Source organism: Glandiceps talaboti, chromosome 7 (genome assembly GCF_964340395.1).
Source record: "Glandiceps talaboti chromosome 7, keGlaTala1.1, whole genome shotgun sequence".
NCBI lineage: Eukaryota > Metazoa > Hemichordata > Enteropneusta > Spengelidae > Glandiceps > Glandiceps talaboti.
In genome coordinates, this window is record NC_135555.1 from 14,455,640 (window position 1) to 14,478,745 (window position 23,106).

Below are 23,106 nucleotides of genomic sequence, written 5' to 3' on the forward strand. Positions count from 1 at the left end.
CTGATTACCCGACCCCACTTATTTTTTTCACGCCGAACCTAGGCGTTCTTTTAAATATTCAAGAAAGAAAATTACTGTGGAGTCTCGCAAGAATAGTGGATACAGAAACTGACATCAACTAAAAAAGAGAATATAGAACTGTTCTTTCAATCTGTAATGGCTGTACACCTGATGAGAAGAAGCCAATAACACAGAGGCCATTTAGAAAACAACGGAAAACTATCTGAACTAGACACTCGCATATGAAAAAAATAATAATAAAAAGTTTACCTATCCCACCCATTTAAAAATTGAATGTAATCTGTAATCTGTTATTTTACTTCAAGGAGATAGTCAAAACAGGCGTGTACAATTTAATTTAGCCATGTATGGTTTTTGGCTGGGGTCAGAATTTATGGCTGGGGGAGGGGGGGCCTGGGCAGAAATTATTTTGATGACAAATATTTTGGCAGCCCCCCCCCCCCTCTAAAATTTCATGGCCCCCGAAATGAACCCAAGAATTTTCGTAGCCCCCCTCCCGGATACACATTATTTCAATGTGTAGTTATACAGTACCCTTCCCCCTCCCGCTCCACTTCAGAGATGTACATTATGCTACACTACATTAAACTAACAGTGGAAATCAACTTCAGCGTCCATATATAACAATTAAAGATTTCTAGTTATAAATATATAAAGGTCTCACATTGGGCTGTACTGGATTTTTATATACAACTGTATGGCTATATTACCTACACTTTATCTTAAATTTCCTATTCAAATATAGTTTGGCAGACACACACAATTGCTTGCCTCATAATTAAATGTATGGTAGGTAAATGAAGTGTGCAATTTTACAAGTACAAGGTAAACGACTGCTCCTGAGGTTTGAATGTTCAAAAGAGTCTTAAGAGAGAGAGAGAGAGAGAGAGAGAGAGAGAGAGAGAGAGAGAGAGAGAGAGAGAGAGAGAGAGAGAGAGAGAGAGAGAGACTCATCCCAACTTATCACTGTATATAGGTTTTAGAAGGTATTGCGCGAGCCGCGAGAAATGTTTTAGAAACTTGAACGAGAAATGTACTCGGTAAACGACCGATCATGAGGTTTAACTTGGTTCAAATCATGAGCAAAATATTTCGACTCCCTTTTCAACCCTCAATTTTTTTCATGCCCCCCCCCTTCAATTTCTCACCAGCCCCCTGCATTGATGGTACAAATCGAGACATCTGATTGGTCAAGAAATCAAACTAGCACGTCTACAATAGTGATAATGCACAAGTAGCGCGACTTTAAGTGGCCCTGAATGAGAATAGTGCACTCATTTTTTCCGCTCTCGTCTGCATCCATCATGGCTGCCGAATCAGGAACGTCGATCGCCTGCACAACAATAAGTCTTCTATACCAAAAGCTAACATTTTCCCTACCTGGGGAAAATCAATAAGATATCCAAGTCCATATAATTGTCAGATGTTTCCTCAAAACCACCACTTTAGTTAGAGTGGCTCAGCATAAGCCTACAGCGTCGCTCAGCTTTGCTCTATCTAAATGCCTAGACAGTGAGGCAGATCCTGGGGCAGATCATGTACGTAAATCGGTCACAAAACGAATCTATTCATGAATGAACTTACTGTACAAACTAAGCAAAACTATATATATATACGATGTACAGTACTAAACTATTCATTGGTAAAATACAAATTTAGCGACGTTGTCCTTGACTTCATATAGTGAGATCGTCCCTGTAGTGGATGGATCACAATTGAAATTCAAAAGATATTCAGGTTCTTGGGCTATGTATACTTACATTCATTTCATTTCCATTTCAAAGTGCAGTTTGTTTTACAGTTTTTTTTTTAAAGTTTCGTTGCAAATTTCAATATACTGGTATAATATATATCAATACATCACCCCCTGGGTGGGGTATACCCCTTGGTTTTGACCAGTTGAAATACTTATAATTCTAAACGATGTAATGAAGTACGCTCATGGGTATATGTCGTCAACTGGTCAAAACCTTGGGTTAGTTTACATTGTCAGGGGCATAGGGGCGTGTAATTTTTCATAGATTGTTGTTCTCCTGGTCTACAGACTGAGACTCTCTTCTGTTTTTCCTTACAGATAGGAATATAGTCAAAGGTTGTTATATTTATTCTGTAGACCAGGAAAACAACAATCTATGAAATATTACACACCCCTATGGTCAGGGGTAGTTTATTACCTAATTTTGTGCTCAGGCATAATTGGATATGGAATTTACATATACATGATGATTTTACAACATCTCAAAATATGTCACAAAACATGTCATTGATGGGTCACATTTAGTTTTTTTAAAATAAGGATTAACACAAAAGTTGAAAAGAAATGTTAATCATTTTTTTTTAAATTCGATTTCAGCTGGGTATATTTTGGAGACGTGACTCAGTGAATATGAGATTCTGTTTAGTATTTGTTGTCTGGCTTTCCATATTTAAGGATGCTTCATCTAATCCGATGAATGCAACAGACTTCCCGCAGTCAGAGGAATATCAAGAAGGTAATACTTCTGTATTTTAATTTTACATTTTACAAATATCCTTATCTAATAAATGAAGTCGGTACACATATTCTTTATGATGCTCTAATGTATTTATTAAGAAAGTTTCCACAATGATAAACACAATGTATTACTTTCTAATTTACAGAAATGTTATAAAGGTAGAATACTTGAAAGATGTGGGAATCATTGGTGATACTTTATCATAATCTTTATATATATATATATATATATATATATATATATATATATATATATATATATATATATATATTGATAAACGTGTGTAACAATGGCCCTATAATGTATATCAGTAGAAAACTAACCTATATGAGCACTTTCAGTATACATTTGGTAACGGTCAGGTCATGTAAAGAGATATGTCAAGCCAGTGAATTTTATAAATGTTGCATTGTTCACAATAATGACCATGATATAATATTCGTCCAACACAGGTTTACCGATCATTTTAGTTGGGATTGACAACAATGTATACTTTACCTCAACATCCGAGAATGCCACACTTGTTGGAATGGATTACACTGGGTTAATCGTTGACATTGCTGTACTTATTACTGGCGATCTTGTTGGTTTGGATGCACAGGGAATGTTGAGAACGAGTTCTATAACTGAGATTAATTGGTCACCTCCAATTGAGAATTCATGTTGCATGGATGGTATCGAGGTCATTGCTAATGGTTATATATACGGCAATGATGAACTCGCGGGTGTATTCGAACGAAGTGATGTATATTCCACATGGGAAGGCCCATTTCCGGGTAGTAATGGCGCCGTGGAGATTGTAGCCTCCTGGAATGGCTATTCTTTATTTGGACTGATGCCATCGCGTTCTGAAGTCAGGTTTTCAAATCTTGGCTACCCATTTTGGGGAAGAAAATACACTTTAAATCAGGGTAAGAAAGTGGTGGACTTTACTTTTTTTCCTGATAGGTCGTCGAAAGCCATATTTATCGAGGATAATTTCTTCTCTATTGCCATTTGCCACAAGGAAATTCCAACACCAAGCTATAGTGTTAGAACTACCATAGGTAAGTGGACTACAGTCGTATTTCCTCTGGTGCATCTCGTTAACAGAATCTAATATAAAGTACATGATTCCATGGCATATTTTGGGGGCATTGACTCATAGAGATTAAAGTATATCCAATTAATAAGATACAATACAATAGCGTGATTGCACACACTCATTTCAATATCAACACGATTCTAGTTATAACATATTTGAATAAAGTTTCCGAAACCTTAAAGGGACTAACATTCAACTTTTGTTACTTACATACAGATTATTCAGTGCTTTTTGTCGGGAGCGACTTCAATCTATATTACGGTAAATCTGACAAACTTGAAATGATCAATGGCCCTATAGAAGACACAAACTTGATATTTGATGTTACAATACTCGAGAATGGCGATCTTTTGGGATTGGATATTAATAGAGAACTTAGAATTAGTCCATATGGTGTACTGAATTGGTCACAAGCAATTGAGAACTCTTGCTGCATGGATGATATTGATAGTACTATATATGATTTTATATTTGGATTCATGGCAATGACTGGCCTGTTTCTCCGCAAGACTGTACACGAGTCCTGGCAAGGGCCTTTTTTTGAAAGTATTGATGTAGTAAAAATTAGTGTGTGGATCGATGGAATAACATTGTTAGGATTGATGGGATCCGGAAGTGAATTCCGTATTTTGTATCCTTCCAAATCACACTCAGGCTGGAAGGATATTGGTATGAACCTAAACGAACAAATATCAGACTTTACATACCTTCCTGATGGCTCAATGCTCACTACAAAATATGAGTCTGGAGAATTCCACTTTATAGCCTTATGCTTTGCTTACAATGGATTTCAAATAAGTGGCAGTGATTCACCCACTACCGAGAGTAAGTACAATGCAATTACAATGTTTTTCATTTCTCAAAATAGAAAAAAATTATTAGTTTAAAATGAAAGGGAGGTTAAGGCACAAACACATCCCAAAACTGTTACAATAATAAATTATGAGATTATTTTCAACAGGTATTTATGTAGGCATTGTTCTTATACAATATCAAGTAATGACAGATCTAATTTTAAGCTGTTGTCTTGAAGAAGTTACAACTGTTTGAAATGTCGTAAAATACTTCCACTGCAATAATTACATTGTTTTCGGTTGATGGTGTTATCATGTTTTTTTTAATGAACAAAGGTTTGTCATTAATTGACGTTAAGACACATCAAAGTATACACACACACATATATACATACATACATACATACATACGTACGTACGTACGTACGTACGTACGTTCGTTCGTTCGTTCGTTCGTTCGTTCGTACGTGCATACATACATACATACATAATATACATACATACATACATACATACATACATGACAGACAGACAGACAGACAGACAGACAGACAGACAGACAGACAGTATCAAATTATAAACGAAGGGAAGAATCCATTCTGATTACAGTCTAAGGTGGTGAACAAGGCTCAAGTTCTTTATTTACCTCTATTTCCTTCCTTTATTGTCGTTTCTGTTGTTCTGAGAGTGTGTTACTCCTTCCGACATCAGATATAAGGGTGGTGATCAAGAGAAAGAGGACATATAATACAAAGAACAACATTCAATAAAAAATCAAAGGTGGGAAATAGTGAAGAAATGTCTTCCACTATATCGTATTTTGGGAGGAATAAAGAATGAAATACAACTCATTAAAACGACTACTTAAAGCTATATTTCTATGAAATAACATTGTGGTCACTATCACTATGACATGATGCCAATCACTTGGTAACTATTGCAAGGTGTATTAACGAAATAGATAATAATACACTCCCTAAAAACAAGTACTAGCAGAGTTTTCGAGCTACACACGCTCGCAAGTGTGAAAGTTAGAAAAGGGAGGGAATGATGTTTTGTTTGTTGATTCCGAATGGTTCCAATTCCTGAGCTGGAAAATTATTTCGTCCTCTCTCAAAAGTATATGAAATTTGCAGTTTGCATCCTGAAGATATCGCCCATCGTCATAAACCACAGCCTCTTTTACGGCACCGTCCAAAACGCACCGACGGTATTTCGTTGCTTCAGCAGAATATGTGTGCTCTGGCTTGCGAGAATGATATGGACTAATTACACAATACATTAATCATGCAAATGACTCGAGCTGCATCAACAAATAACATTAATTATGCAAATTAATCATTAATATTCATAAATTATAATGGGTACTAAAACCTAACCAGGTGTTGCCATTGACATAAGGGCTTATTTTATTTGTTGATCTAACCTTTAGTCATTGACATAAATAGTGACTATCATGATGCCAAAACACACGTCAAATATTACTTTAATAATGTAGTTTTAATTGTAATTGGTCATTAACATAATTATGAGTTTTTCCTGATTAGGTAATGCTTTAACATCCAAGCGTCAAGATTCATCTAATTTGGTATAATTAATTTAGCAATTTATAATTAAGGGATACATCATGTATGGTAGCTCAAATGTCATTCTCATTCTGATAATACGTGGAGGAACAACAACCGAAAGTCTTACACTTTGTCCTTGTGGAGGTAAGTCATTCAGTTTATATCTGGGTTCACTTTCATGTCACGTTACTAGCCACACCAAAAAATAGCAAGGCGTGAATATAATGAGTTGTAAGTGTTTTACATAGATCTGGTTATTTGTTTCAGCAGGACAGTCAACAGCCAATGCTTTGAACAATGATGACCATGGCATTGACAAAGATGACTTTCAAGGGGATACAGGTACTGAGTGCTATGTTTTTGATAATAGTAGAACATTTTGATAATACGTGGAGGAACAACAATCGACAGTCTTACACTTTGTCCTTGTGGAAGTAATTCAGTTTATTAGCATAACTGTACTGATAAGGTTCAGTCGTGCCATAGGCATGATGCGGTGTCTGTCCGTGTCTGTCCGTGTGTGTGTGTGTGTGTGTGTGTGTGTGTGTGTGTGTGTGTGTACGACTTAAACTAAAATCCGCCAGACCGATTGCCTTGGTATTTGGTGGGGACATTACTTTGGTGTCTAGTTGGGAAATTGTTCAAAGCAAAATGGTCGCATTACAGGTATGTGATTTGGGTAAAAAAAAATGTCATTATTGGTAAAACATTTACAACTCGAAAACTACAGGAACGTTCTTAGAGGTGTGTAAATTAAGATTTGTTCATGACTTGATGATTCCATCAGTAATATGCAAATTAGGGCTACAAATGTGTGTCGTTTGTCAAAAATCTTTAATTCCAAAACCACTGAGGAGATTGGGCTCAAAATTTAATGAGGATGCATCTGGTGTGTATAAATATTAAGCATATAATGATCTCATAATGATCTCATATCTGTGATATGCAAATTAGGTGTAAAAATGTGAAGTTTGGTTAAAAACTTATATCTCAAAAAGTACTTGGTCAATGAGACTAAAATTTGGTGAGATGTTTCAAGAAGTGATATTCAGCTGATTTAGTTCAAAGCATTTTCACACAAGTGGCCCTCACAATCATGACCACGCCCTTAGCAACAACCAATGTCAGTGTATTTTGCTATGTGGTAGATACTAAAGTGAGTAAACATTCCAAAATGTTTCCAAATATCCCTAGTAACCATGACCACACCCATAGCAACAGCCAAACAATTGTGTATATCACAACAATAACAAGGATTCTAAGGCAAGTGAACAAACATTCATAAAGTGTATGCAAATGTGCCTGGCAACAGGCCCACGCCCATAGCAACAGCCAAATGATCGCATATATTGCAAAGATAACAGGATTAATAGACAACAGAATAAACGTTCTAAAAATGTATGTAAATGTGCCTAGCAACAAGACCACGCCCATAGCAACTGGCAAATGGTCGCGTATATTGCAAAGATAACAACAGGGCTGGATAGGCAACTGGATAATCATTCAGCAAATGAACACCCATACTAGTATAGATCAACAGGTTGATACACAATTTTAAAAAAAATGTACAGTTGTGCTACAATGACATTGGCGCTATTTTTGTTTCAGTAGAACAGTCAGCAACAAATGCTTTGACCAGTGATGACCATGGCATTGACAAAGATGACTTTCAAGGGGACACAGGTACTGAGTCCTATGTTTCTGATAATTGTAGAACATTTAATGACCCCCTTATTTTACATCAAACAAGAAAGTTAAATTTTGAACCCTAGAAATGCATTTTTAACTAGATAAAGGTTTACGTTGTACATTACATTACATTACATTACATTACATTACATAATAATGCATGCGTTATTTAAGGTGAAATAGATTTCGTGGACTGAACCCCCAGAAACTCCCTTGAAATTGCCCATATTTAATATTAAAGTGGAACAAACGCGAGGGTGTTTTTACTTTGTCCAAGTTGCTAACCACAGCAACTGAATTGCAAGGTAACACTTATTATTAATGAATATGAAGTGTCTTTACACATATGTGGTTATTTGTATTTCAGCCAGGCAATCATCAACTGAAGCTTTGAGTACTGAAGACCATGACACTGAAAACGGTGAATTTGAACAGGACACAGGTATTGAGAAGTTTTCAGATAATCATTGGCAATTTTTAGCCCAACTGAAATATAAGAATCAGTTTAGCTATATAATAGACGTGGTAAAGTGTCTATACCCGCAGACCACTATACAAAACAGATATGCAACGCCGATTGTCTCTGATTTTCGTGCATATTCGTAATTGCCGATTTGCGTTCCGGAAACTTTTGGGTAAGTTCGGGACAGATGTCATTAGATAGATGATGTTTCAAGAAATGCGCTTACGCAAACACCGCTAACATTGGTCTTCTTTTTAGGGAAGTTAGAGCTGTTTGAATACTCCCATTTTTGACACCGATTTCATGAATTTATAATGAGCAATTTCAAACTAATATTTCAGTACAATGGGGTATTGTATCAAAACAATGGAAGTAATAAAAACATCAATGGCGTTGTAACAAACTTATTGAGACTATGATTATGTGGTCTTGTTGCTAGGCATATTTCCACATATGTTTTGAAGATTTATTCCCATACCTACCCATCCATGGTGTTATATCTACAATATGCACCATCTTGCAATTGTTGTTATAGGTGTGGTCTTGTTGCTAGGCACATCTGCATATTTTTTTTGGAATGTTTATTCATTTGCCTTCACTTCACTGGTGTTACATTGTCATATGTCATAGTTTACCTGTTGCTATGGGCGGAGTATTGTTGCTAAGGACATTTGGATATTTCTTTGTAATGTTTATTCCATTGCCAACCCATCCCTTGCAATACACCCTATCATTTGACTGTTGCTAAGGTGTGGTCATGTTGCTAGTCTAGAGAAAAGTAATCAAGTTTGACACACACATAATTTGTAGACTAATATATCCACTTTAGAATCATTACCAAAGTTCATCCCAATTAGTTTGAGATTTAAAGTTCAATACGAAAATCACTTTCATCACCCACAAGACAAACAGACAGACAGACAGTCAGTCAGTCAGTCAGAATGACGCACCACACCCTGCCTATAACAATACTGAACCTTATCAGTTCAGTTGAGCTAAAAATCGAATTCCTCGAAGTATGATATCTTAAGGCATTTTAAAATCATTTGCGTATGTTGTACAACTCAAGCTTATAGTGATCCGGCAGCTGGGCAAGTCTCTTTTCACCCAGGTATGGAAAACCATGGCGTCATATTGACGGTGACGGTGACGGTGTTTTAAATACACTGGAAATGTCTGCATCGCATATCTGTTTTCTATAGCTAGTGGTTTGAGCTGTACCTAAGTATTGAAATGGTAATGGCAAATAAATGTATCACACAGAGATGTAATCAGTGGTGCATCTTGAAAATGCATACATATGAAAATGCATACATAGAATGCATACATATGAGACTAATCAAAAGTTGAAGGCGACCTCTACAAATGATGAACCGTTCTGGGAAATGGTAACTTACTGGCACTCACTGAAACCTGAGGTTACACAACATTTATTTTTGTCGCTCTGACAGAGTTTGACGAAGATATCTAACTTAACATTACTCATGCTTTGCATTCGCAGATGATGTCCGCAATAATGTGATTTTACGGTTTGTAATACTAGCCACTGTTTTCATGGCAGTTGTTGTCTTGATGAGTCTATTCAAATTGTACAGACACCGGTACATGGAGAGACAACCTACCCAAGCCTCTGCAAGTAATCCTGCATCAACTAATTCTAATCCACATTTAAATGAGAAGACAAGGAAACAAAAGAGCGAGTGTTTGCTGAGCTGAGTTTCTAATAAGCTCAACCTCTAAAACACAGTGTAAAATACATTAATTATAACTCTTCGCAAAGAGTCATTGATAGATATGTATTGTATCAAATTTGTTATGCACTTGGATCACTCTAGTAAGCATCACGATCTAACCATAGACCCTCCACGGAAGGGCTATGATATAACACAACGATTCACAGCTGTGAACTTAAATGAATATCGTGTTGTACAAATGTTAGGTTTGCTAAATTGGTGCTGTAAACACCCATTTTAAGTTGATTGTCGCTGTAGTCATTGCTGAACTCGTTATTATGAAACGAAACAGTATGAAAGTGCATTTGATGTTTGTTACATTGACTAGTATACATACACTAGCTTACATCTATATTTCCCAGTTTATTGGAAAAAAAACTATTTCCAAAAGAATCACCCCATTAGCTTGGACACATGCCATTGGCTTTCTCAATTACTCTGAACCATCCCTAAGCCTATGACCTTGTTAGCACAGGAAGCGATTGTGAATTTGAAACATTACCACGAAAAAAGCATTTAGACTAATTGCAGCGATGACGTTATAGCGTCTACACATGACGTACCTTCGTACTAGTAGGTGGAGTTAGGTCGTAAACAAAAGTACTGTGTAATGACGTATGGCAGCCTTTTGCAAGCGCCAGCAAATTTCTGATGGATGATTCAGCTTGCTTTTTCTTCTTCTCCAGAGTTATAATAATATTAACGACATTAAATGTGCAATTAAAACTTCTAGTACAAATCTTCATTATCATTGTGTATCTGTTTTAATACCTGACGCAAACATAACACTGTGGGTGATTAACATATACCAGTGTATGCTAAATATGACATAACTAATATGTGACACTTTATCAATTTTCATGACACTAAGCAACCTTTATGTAATACTTATACAAGAAAATATTTGCTGACATATAGTTGTTACATATCAGGCTCGTTCTTATGTCACCACTTTGTTTTCGACATGTATATGTGACGTTTTATCAATTTTCATAACATTGAGTTTTATATATATTTTTTCCGTTACGTATATAGTTAATGATGAAAATGTTATTTCAAACATTGATGACAACAACAACAACAACAACAACAACAACAACAACAACATAAGCCAACCCCTTGGCAACATTGTTTCAACAACAAAAAATTTTTTGCAACTGAAAAATCCCACATCTATTGTAAAGAATTCTGTTACGGACTCTGAAGTCGATTGTTACTGCTACTTTAATGGACATGGGGTGTACCGGTGTAGCTTACAATCATGACAATTGCATATACATGGCCAGTGTGTGGGTGGGGAGGACATCATACCATTGTGCATTCAGCTTAAATCTGGTAGTGCCATGCATTTACCATAGCGAAAATTCTTCTATTTTCTTACTTTGTATGATGAGAATTAAAATGGCTACCCCAGCAAAAGAATTTAGTTTTTTTTTTAATTATACCTTGAACTATTGATCTCGCCCATAAACTTGAGTTGGGTCGTTTGAATTTGGTGCTCACTGTTTATATTAATTTATAGTATATACAGGTCTGGGTGCACCCACCCATCAAAGTTTATTACTTACACTAATTGGACGGAAGTTACTTATCTCTCTTTATAAAAACATGTTTTTGGTTAAATGTAGATCTTATCACACATGTTTGATCTTTGAAACTGGATGCAATTATAATTTTCGCTGTAAATGGGTTTACATTATGTTTGGAATTATGTTGACTGATATTGGATCTCCTACTGGGCGTACGTTGCGGGCGAACCAAACAGAGGCACAATCTGAGTCACCTATAATCTCTCGATTGCTGGTTACTCCTTTACAATACAATCAGTTATTGCTTAATGAAAGGACAACAAAACAACAACAACAACAACAACAACAACAACAACAACAAAACAACCTCATCCTCTGTAATAAATAAATAATTGTGAAGTAGTATATTATCGTACAATTTATATTATTAATATCTTTATCTTAAAATATGAAATTACGTAGGTGCACAAAAACTTCGACTAAAAATAACCGAATGAAAAAAAAAATCATAAATCGTACTAACTATAGTCTGTAGACAGGACATGTCATACCGCCCTATGAAGAGGTGTGGCCGATGAGGGCGGAACTTTTCTCAGACCCGAAATAGATTTAAGTAGCCTTCAGCAAAAGGAAATGGTGTTTGTAATTGGATATCCATGCGATGTACACCCAACGCTAAAAATGATTTAAAATATATAAGTTAAATCACTACAGATGAAATTGAAAATTGATCAAATATTTTGACATGATTTTTAATAGTGTATTGTAAATACCGGTGTACCCATCTGACGACGAATGTTTTCATCTACGTTTCCTATTCTACAATTCAAATTCACATCATGGCAATCACTTGTTAGATTATATATGTTCTTACTGCCGAGAAAGGGTGATTGAGTTCACCGTTGACTACATATTCTGAATGCACTTTGGTGTACATTCGAGAGCGTACGTAAACACGGAAACGCATCGATATTTCGAGGAAACAGCCATGCAGTGATTTACCATAAAACTCTGAAGTGGTGTCCTTTCAAGTCGAATCGTAATGCTATCATGAATGTGGCCATTTATTTGTTTGCTTCAAGGACTTTTAAGAAATATCCAAGCAGTCGACTGTATTTTACTTCCGGGTTATCATATTCGCCTTTATGAAACATTTTAGTTAGTAATAGTATCGCGAAAAATTCGTGATGAAAGCGCACAGCCTGTTGTTTATGTCTTTCAAATTCTCGACAGTGGGTGTATGTCATTTCGACAATGCACATAATAGATGGGAAGATCGCATTACACCTAGAGGACAGGGAGTTCTGAGTATCATGCCCTCGCCCACCCAATACTTATTCATTACACTTTCTCCGTATACACTTTGTGTCGGAGGTCGAAGACCCCGGATTGGGCGAGGTCAGGGATACTTTGACGCAGAGTCGAGTGTGGTCATATCACTTATCCTTCGGACATTTATCATGAAAGTTCCGTATATAAGTCCGTGTTGTTAAAAGTACTCTCCTTCGCAGACAGGGCCTGACTAGCTAAACGAACGCCATCGCATCGCAAAGCCTTTGAAATTTCTCCACACTTTGCCATACGTGTAGTTCAAATATGGAATTCCAAAGCAGCATTCGGGGCGTCGCTCTGCTCTGTGTCTTGTTTTCTCACCACGTATGCTCCGATATTTTAGTCAAGAAATCCTTCGCCATAACCGATGTCAAGCGAGGACGTAGTGACAGTATAGGCAATCGTCGGAGTCGAGACACTTTATCAAGTCATCAGTTATCTCAGAGAGAAATTCAAGATATTTTAGACACGCATAACAATCTACGGAGACAGGTCGAGCCATCAGCTTCAAATATGCAACATATGGTGAGTGGTTAATATTTTTTTAATCGTTCTTGAAAAAATAATTTTAGAATTTTTATGTAATACTTTACTTTTCATTGGTTTTTCGTTTTAGAAATATCGATAAGCTTATTTTAAAATAACACACGTTTGTTTATTATAATAATGATGAATTTGTATGTATGAAAGTATAAATTTATCCAGAAGATATCCCAACGAATTGAGAGTTCAACTTTTCAATCGTCCACAAATGTATGGGAAATTAATCTCTGTCTAAATCCATGGTGCATTCCTTTGCGATTTTCTTTCACTTTATTTTGGTCTGTGGTGAAATATCTCTCCCATTGCTAATCAGCCGCTGATCGTTCACTGAATCATAAGGGAAAGCCACAGATATCCATCTCCCATCATCTCAATTTACAAGTTTACAAATTACACATATTGAGTTCCTCTATATTTCGTCATCGACCGCAAATATATAGAATGATATATTCTCAGTACTTCTACAGTTCAATTATATCTTAAGTTAATAAGGGCAAAGTATTAGCACATATTTATTCGAACCGGTGGAAAATATAATGATCATAATGAAACATTTTTTATTTATTAAAGTGTCATAAAATATACATATAAACTGTCATTTTTTCTGCCATTAATTATGCTAGAACAAACGGGAAAGTGGCAAGTGTTAACTTTATATAAGTTTTGTGAGCTTCCTTTACTCGCGGGGTGAAAGGACGTACTTATATACAACTGCGATTAAATGTAACCGCGTAATGTTAATGTCGATACTTACTTTTGCGATGGTGCGCTGTAAGTACAGCTGATGGCATTACAAATGTCCTAGTCATTTTAGCATAAAAGTATGATGTCACTGAATCGTTTACATACCATGCATGGTAAGTAAACTTCAGTAAGTAGTATATACACATGTACCAAAATCAACATAAAAACAAAGATAAAGCAAAAAAAAGCAAGCGCGCACGCACGCACACACACACACACACACACACATACATACATACATACGCGCACACACGCATACATAGATACATAGATACATGCATACATACATACATACATACATACATACATACATACATACATACATACATACATACATACATACACACGCACACACGCTGAGAATAATCGTACGCAGTCTCAGCTTAAGCCCCTTTAACCGACAGCAACCCTGTTGCCACTCACTATATGGCAAATTACGTTGGTCTAACATTTATACAAACGTTAATGAGACCGCACAGTGCCTGACGTAAACGGGGTCACGCAGTACTCTTATCGTTATGAACTATGTCACCTGGTACACTCAGACCGGATTACTTCAATTTCTACTTATGGTACCACTGTAATCAAACACTTTTTTTTCAACAATACAACTTTGTTTCATATATGTTAAAAGACAATAACACGCAGATGCATTGAAATTTGATATTTGAAAGGACTGAACATCTTGCTTGTCAGTTATATGACCAGAATACATGGTGGAATATGACTTATTGACCTTTCATAACGATGATTTAAGAGTTTTGAAACATTTCCAAAACTTCGCGTTGTTAATGCAGTATCCCCCGGGGTCACCAATTGTTAACTAAATACTTTCCATTAGGGCAACAAAATAAAGTATTGTATGTAAGTAATTGGCAATACGCGAAGAGGAATATTATACATGTATATAGCATCGCCTCTCAACAGACAGAATCAGGAATTATCTCTAACGACATTGTAAGATACAAACAATGAAATAATTCCCATGACACCCCCACTAAATGTACTTGACATACGTTATCAGAAGGGAAACGGTTCCTCCCTAACCTTCCTCTCTCTCCCCCTCTCCGCCCGTCTGTCTGTCTGTCTGTCTGTCTGTCTGTCTGTCTGCCTGCCTGTCTGTCTGTCTGTCTGTCTGTCTCTCGCCACATGTATGTATCATAGTAGTTCAAGGTACATTTTAATTCTCCATCAAGAGGAATATATTATTTACAAAAAATGCGTTTACAAAATTAAACTGTAAAGCGTGGTCAAATGCTGTAAATTACGAATTAGTAGGGAGTAATATTGTAAGTTTTAGTTGGAATTAAAGTAAACAATTTAGGTAAAAGCCAAAGGTCTTTCTGTAAAGAAAGCACAAAGGGTAGATTTTGACACGTGACGTATGGATACTATTACCGGTATATTTGCATCACAAGCCGGTTGCCTACTAGTGATTTTGGGGAATGTACTGTTGACCATTCCATTCCAAAAGCATGAATGTTTTGTGTGTGTACATTGTCACACTGAGATAAGACCTTGTTTGATATAACAAATCAAATAAAGTTTTATGATACAGGATGAAGCTGTTCTTCTCAGTCAAGAATTTCTTCTTTCGGTCGACATTTTCTAATACAAGGAACAAACACCAATATGAAACCACTTAGGAACAACATACTTCCTGAGTATATGTAACACATGTTGTAGCTCTGGTTGGCATCAAATATCAATCCTGTAATATAGGAAAAAACCGGAAAATCTTTGAGAATCTTGTGGTTGATATAAATGAATGTTACAAAATTAAAGCAAGATACTGTAATTGTAAACTTGTCATCTGTAGACGGTAATTCGTTTTGTTAACGAATTTTCGAAAAACATCCTTAAATATACCATTATGGCCAAAAAAATTGTTTGGTTCCAGTAACCCGACCGAACCTTGTTTTTTTACTGCCACCCATATTTGCTTTTAGGTAATTCGAAAAAATTATCGAAAAATCGAGAAAAAAAATTGCGAAGTCGCGCGAGAAAAATAGAGATTTGAAGACGTCATCGGCTCGCGATGGTGGGATTAAAACAACATGGTTGAATGCACCGTGCCACACGATGTCTCCTGCGTGTCGTACAGAAAAGTGCGATTACATCGATGTGAAGTCTTTGTTAACCTCTGTAAATATGAAGAGAACATTTGAACAGATCTACATCCTCGAAGATAAAAAACAAACAAATCCTACCTACCCACCCTGTTTTGAGATTGGCCAATATCGGAACCACACTATTTTTTTTACCAAGATGTCGTAGTGACACTAGAATGTTTTGGCGTTTGGTCTTGGATGGAAAAACGGGCTCAATCTTAGGTAAACATTACGGTTTATGATTCTTAATGAAGCGTCTATACTTGTATCAGAAATCATATCATGTCATTGCAACTGGTTCTTATTTGTAAAAGAAAATTAAATTTGCGTTTTATTTGTATTGTAGATTTCATACGCTATTTTGGCCTCGAGGTGTATTGGTAACTATAACAACTTTAGACTCAGGTTACCCCAGTTCACTTATCACAGAAATAAAAAAAAATCATTTATGTGTTAAAGTTGGTAATGTTCACATCAAGTTGTAGAAAGCAAAATACAAAAATGCTGTTTTGAAATCAACATTTTGAAATGAACACTAGCATGATGTAGTGTGAAATAAGTATCTTTTTTACCAGTTACTGGAGGTCCAATTAATCCACCAATTCCACGAAATATTTGACACAGTCCTTGTCCGTATGGCAACTTCTTTACTCCAACAAAGTCCTTGATAACGACCGTCGACAGTGGATTATATATACCATTGGAAAATCCGAAGACAGCATACATAATTGCTAACCCAGTATAACTTGTTGTAAGAACGCTGAACAAGTTGATCAGCCCACAGATCATTAATCCACCAGCTAGACCTTGTACGGAAGTGATGATCTTACTATCAATGATGACACCGTGGCTGACACGACCAACGAGGCTTGAAGCACCAGTTATCATAAGTAAGGATGTCGGTAGAGGTGCAGGGATGTCATATGACAAGGCTCGGGCCACAAGAAAAAGCATGGTTGGAAAGAAGCCCATTGCAAACATGACGTAGTCAATGCAAAGCAACACAAAGAGTGGGTTTAAAAATAATGATAAGTCAAACAAATTTATACAAGATCTGAAAGGTTTGTTACTGATGCAGGTACGAGCATCTTCTGTCTTTACAGCAGATACCTGAGCACTTTCGTCACTGTTATCATGTTTAGAAGTACACCTATCAGTATCAGTACCCACTACTAAAAGTTCTTGTTCTGTTTTTTCAAAATCCGATCCTTCCTCTACAAGGATTCTCTTTTGTGGCGGCGGTCGGAGAAGTAAACTGAATAAACACACGTGCATTTGGATGGCTGAAAATATCAGCATCGCCCCACGCCATCCGTACATCTCAATGAAAAATTGTGATAAAGGTGCCATGGCTATCCAAGCTATAGCATTTCCAGCATATGCAAGACCATTCGCAAACGTATATCTTTTCTTGAAATACCGTGCGGGGAATGCCATGGCCGGTGTTATAATCAAACCATAACCGAGGCCTGTGATTAATCCATATGTGATGTATAGATGATGTACTTCAGTTACGAACGAACTTGCCAGAAAACCGAGAGACGATATAACACCACCGGTAAAGACGACAACTCGACAGCTGTATCGATTCATCAAAGCAGCAGATATAGGACCTTGAAAAAGAGATATTTTGAATAAAACATTATGGATAAACACAGTTTGCCATTACCATTCCTTAAGTGATATAATACACACACACACACACACACACACACACACACACACACACACACACACATATATATATATATATATATATATATATATATATATATATATATATATATATACATACACCCCCGTCATATCAGTAAGTCAGTGTTTTCTTGGGAATCCAAGATCATGTTGTGACGAGTGTTTATATGGCCATTATATAATAAGTTACTACCTGTAGAAAACATTGAATGTCAATATAGTTGTCGAAAATATTTTTTTCTACAAATTACAAATTGTCCAATTGTTTACAAAAAATGTACGCATTACACAATTTATTGCATATCGGTAAATACTTGCAATGCAGTTTTAATACGGCTGAACGGCTTGAATAAACGCCCTCTATGGCCGATAAAACAAATCGCAACGTTACTGATGGTATTGGTGGTGACGCAGCAAAACACTTCTCATCACCGAAAATTGGCAATTTACCCTTTTACAAAATAAAGGGTTTATAGTATTCTTCTGATGTCATTTATAAAACATCAAACTGTTAAAAATCATTATGAATTGAAAGTATCACCAACATATACAAACTTTCTTGCGACCGATCGACCGACCCATCACTTTTTAAAGTAGTTTTAGAAGGGGTCATCTTCGTGTTCATCTTAGAAATACGTGAGAAGTCTGTGACCTTCGAATTATATAGCGATCGACGTCAGAACTGTTGTATTTCCCTTGCGTTTTGAACATTTGTACTTCGGCCTTAACTTGAAGAGCAACGGGATATATTTGTAATATAAGGCACTTACGTCACGTAAATAGTATCGTTCACTCCTTACCTATAGCCTGACTAACTAAAATGGCCATGCCGCTTATTCCACCGATGACACCTGCACCGTCATCAAAATAATCATTTAGACGGACAATGAACGGACCAAAACACACCGAACTGCCGTATGATAACAAGAGACCAATGTGTGATGCAAGAACGACCAGCCATCCCCAACCACCGTCAGGTGGATCATCTTCATATCTGTAAGTCGGTGTTGTCAGGGTGGGTTCGAGTTCAAGTTCAGTGACTTGACTTTCTTCTTTAACTGCCATTCGATGGTTTACAGATATCTAGTCTCCGGCTGCAAATAAATTAGATGTACAGAATGACTGCAACTTTGTTGGATTCTTCTACACAAATATAGATCATTAGGGTGTATGCCTGGCTAGCTACTACTTGTGACCGAGTCGTAGCATTGATTCCCCGCATTAAGGAACCATAACTGGGAACATCATCATTACACTTAGACAAAAAGTGTCATTAATTTTCGAATGGATGGTAGGATGTATGCCGGTATGGGGGGGGGGGGGGGGGGCTCCTAAAGAAAAGTATACGCGTATGTGTCATCGAAATTGGTCACTCTTTCATGAAAAAAAAATCCCTAAATATGTGTCGACTTTCGTCTGAAAATCCCTAATTCAATTCATTCAATCGGTCAACCATTCAACCAAATAATAAATCAATTAATCAATAAATAAATTGATCGATCGATCGATCGATCGGTCGGTCGGTCGGTCGGTCAATCAATCGATCAATCAATCAATCAATCAATCAATCAATCAATCAATCAATCAATCAATCAATCAATCATATACTTGCTGAACCCTGTGTTTGAACCACAACTTTCTCCATGTCTCACAGCATGAAGGTAGGGCCAAAAAAAAAAATATGTCTGGTTCTGGTCAGCGCGCGCGTGCCCTGAATACCCCCGCGTCGATCCTTTTTTTTCCGATAATTTTTGCTTTCCCGTTCCTTATTTACAATTCCCCGTCGATCAACACTGTATGCAAGGCTAGCGGAAAAAATTTAACTCGTGTGATGGCGCACTTCTATTTGGTAACGGGTACCCTTTTCTTCTAGTACTGTTGCATACCCATAATCCCCCGTACGATATGTGTACGTAATATGTACGATGAGCGTGGTTGATGGGAATCACGGGAAATAGTGTGTTCACTGTGCTAGGTGGTAAACCGCTCACATGTTTCGAAAATGTCAGAAGTTTGAGTACGTCGTGAGCAATCGAAATGTTGATATCAATTCAGCTGACTTTCGAGGTGTTCTTAGTTCTGGTGATCGTTTCGTTCTGCCTTCTGAATACAAAGATTTTCCTGTAGCGTAAGCAGTTAGCTCTGGATGTATGCGCTACGATGTTCGACACGTCTTTCCATCTGCGATGAGTTGGAAAGACGTGTCAAACATCGTACCGTATACAGACTGCGTATCAGACTGATGATGGACGGTGCTCGAAAGAAAACACTGCCTCCTCTACGTCCGTTGGACAGACCTATTTCTCGTTATTTAACGTTGCAAGTTGCACAATGACATTATACAGTGGTTGCAAGGCAAGACTCATTATCTTGGATGGGATTATAACTGCAAATCGGGATTATAACTGCAAATCACTGGGCGATAAGATAAATTTGTAAATGTGACTAGTGATGCCCTGATGGATGATTGATCCGCATCGTATAAAACTTGCCATACAACAGTGTCAACTTCCAGAGTTGTATGACATCTTCCGAGAGCATGTAAAGTGTCAAAAATGTGTATTTACTAATTTGCCAAAAAAAAAAAAAATTAGGAAAAAAAAAAAAACGCGCGTCGTCGCACCACTTTAGAAAGTTTACCCTGACCAGAACCAGATTTTTATTTTTTTTTGGCCTAGTACTAGTAGGTCCTCCCGAGCTACCACTCCATGCTGTCAGTGAGAGCATTTGAGACTTCGACATCGTCGTCGAATTCATATCAAGTAAAGAAAAACAACGACAACATCAAAAGTGATTTATATACATGTATGTGCGCCTCCATGTAGTTTTACCATAGACATTGGACAGAGACTCTCTCTGAATGTCCATGGTTTTACTACAAAAAATGTGACAATGTACAGCGCATGGCTGCCACTCATTGCGTCATTACAAAAACAGCTGGTCGCGTTACATGTTACTGGTATTAAAATAGTGTACAGCTATCGGCGTCGCTAGGTCATCAATAGCACGGATTAGGTTATTGTGAAGACAGAATAATTATCAGTCGGGAACTCAGATCAGCAAATGATTTTTTTTTGGCAGCTCGCCCGTACTTGTAGTTATGGTTTCCCAGTTGTGGAAGCCCGTGCGATTCCTACGAGTCGTAGTTTTCAGAGCTATCACAGCTGCACAGCTCTTCCTCCCATAGTTTCGGAACGAGTTTTAGCAAGCCGATCCCAAGCTGTACAAAAATAACCATGTACATACCTGTAATAGACACCTCTCTAGTAGTTGTATTAGTCAGCGCGTAATATAGTAATGGCGGTAGGTGAGTTTGTCTTGATATGACACTGTCCTAGACTGTAAGATACGTCGTGACGTTTCGCCCTCACCGGCCTCCTCTCTGGGTTGGCCGATGGTTGAGGGCGCACCGTCACGGCATACCTTACAGACTAACACTGTCCTAGATTCTAAGATAATAGAGGTCAGTGTTGAATGACGTCATTTTGTTTACTGGTGGATGCATATGGCACTCAGAGAGCCCTTCGGGTCGCCCTCTAATAGTGAACTTTAAGCAACATCGCCATCCCCTGTGCTTGAGACGTCTATGGATGTGTGGCCATCATAAGTTGCTAATTTGATAATTTAGGATCATACAATGAATTCGAAAATAGAACAAACAACACGTACTTTCTCTTCCCTTTCCTGAATGTCGTGGAGGGCTCCCTACTGTCGCGTGACGTACGGTTCTATACATATGAGTTCTATGGCTGATCACGGCACCCTATGGTAGTTTCTCAACAATAAGAAGAATAGCATATGGCAATGCAAACCAGCCAGACCCCCATCGTGCAAAGTACAACCATTGTAGGTGAAGAGTGTTAGAATTACTTGTAGTTCTCTGCCTAAAAAAACTTCAATGAAAATGGTAGATGTGTTTTACACGTCATCCTAGCCTGGCATCCAAGTCCCCCTCCCCAGCTTTGATCTTCTCGAGTGAGTGAGTGAAAATGGTAGATGTGTTTTACACGTCATCCTAGCCTGGCATCCAAGTCCCCCTCCCCAGCTTTGATCTTCTCGAGTGAGTGAGTGAGTGAGTGAGTGAGTGAGTGAGTGGGTGGGTGGGTGGGTGGGTGGGTGAGTGAGTGAGTGAGTTAGTGAGTGAGTGAGTAAGTGAGTGAGGGTGGGTGGGTGGGTGGGTGAGTGAGTGAGGGAGGGAGGGAGGGAGGGAGGGAGGGAGGGAGGAAGGGTCGGTGAGGGTGGGTGACTGACTGAGTACGGAGCTGAGGAGTGAGTGAGTACGTGCGTGCGTGCGTGTTTAATATTTTCTTTCTTTCTTTCCCGATACTATTTTGTTTTAAAAATGTTCTACACTTTTACTTCATAAATTGTCCAACTGGATTATGCTAATATCAGCTTGATGAGTACTAACTGGAAATTATATAGTTAACGTTAGTGTAATAAAGTATTGTAATATATGTGTATTTATCGTCAGTTCTGGCACGATGAAATGGCTAACATGGCACAGACCTGGGCAGAGGAATGTACGTGGGACCATGGACAGCCAGACCACGACATGTCAGATTACGATAAACTTGGCCAGAATATGTGGAAAGGTGGTAAAAACAGGTAAGTCGATCGTCGATGCCAGCTTTATTCTGTAACTTTTAATACATGAGGCTTTCTGTGTGACACCTCATTTTTTCTCAAAGTTTATATCTCTATGCAACTGACTGCTGACAACGTCACATTCAATAGTCTTACTCAGATTGATTACATTCGACCTTAATAATTTGTCATGACTGATTTGCTATGTCCATCGTAACTTGACTGGGAAACAATGTAAGTAAATCTGGTGACGCTTGTATAACCATCTATGGCGGTTTTAAAGAAGAGATGAAAGTCATATGCCAATCAGAAATATTACTGTATTTAAACTTAAATAGGGTAAACATGGACTCGATTTTAAACGTAACCGGTGAGGGCGCTATAACGGATGCGAATAGTTAATGAAGAGTTCTGTGAAGAGCTATGAACAAAACTGACTGAGTGAGTGAGTGACTGAGTGAGTGAGTGACTGAGTGAGTGAGTGAGTGACTGAGTGAGTGAGTGACTGAGTGAGTGAGTGACTGAGTGAGTGAGTGAGTGAGTGAGTGAGTGAGTGAGTGAGTGAGTGCTGAACACGTAGTTGACGCGACTCGTCCCTTATGCAGTCACGTCATGACTGACACTTTTTTTGGCAAAAAACCCCCAAAAAACCGTCCAGTTAGCACATTTTAAAACTGTGCTTTCCATGAATCCTGTAATACATGCAGCTACTGTACTT

The 23,106-nt window shown here is 37.6% G+C and overlaps 2 protein-coding genes across 3 annotated transcripts in view; one reads left to right on the plus strand and one right to left on the minus strand.

The window, feature by feature from the left end:
* Positions 1–12,810: 12,810 nt before the first annotated feature.
* LOC144437754 (cysteine-rich venom protein latisemin-like) overlaps positions 12,811–23,106 on the plus strand; it is a 17,516-nt gene continuing 7,220 nt past the window's right edge. For both annotated transcript variants that reach the window (XM_078126768.1, XM_078126770.1), the window contains exons 1-2: positions 12,811–13,233; positions 22,276–22,409. In XM_078126768.1, coding sequence (XP_077982894.1) covers positions 12,973–13,233; positions 22,276–22,409 — 395 coding nt within the window. In that variant the 5' untranslated portion in view covers positions 12,811–12,972. The remainder of the gene's footprint in view (positions 13,234–22,275; positions 22,410–23,106) is intronic.
* LOC144437297 (monocarboxylate transporter 13-like) lies at positions 15,480–18,866 on the minus strand. The gene is made up of 3 exons (XM_078126221.1): positions 18,602–18,866; positions 16,679–17,719; positions 15,480–15,706 (listed from the first exon to the last, which is right to left on the minus strand). Exons 1-3 carry the CDS (start codon positions 18,864–18,866, stop codon positions 15,570–15,572), a joined length of 1,443 nt encoding a protein of 480 aa, XP_077982347.1. The 3' UTR covers positions 15,480–15,569.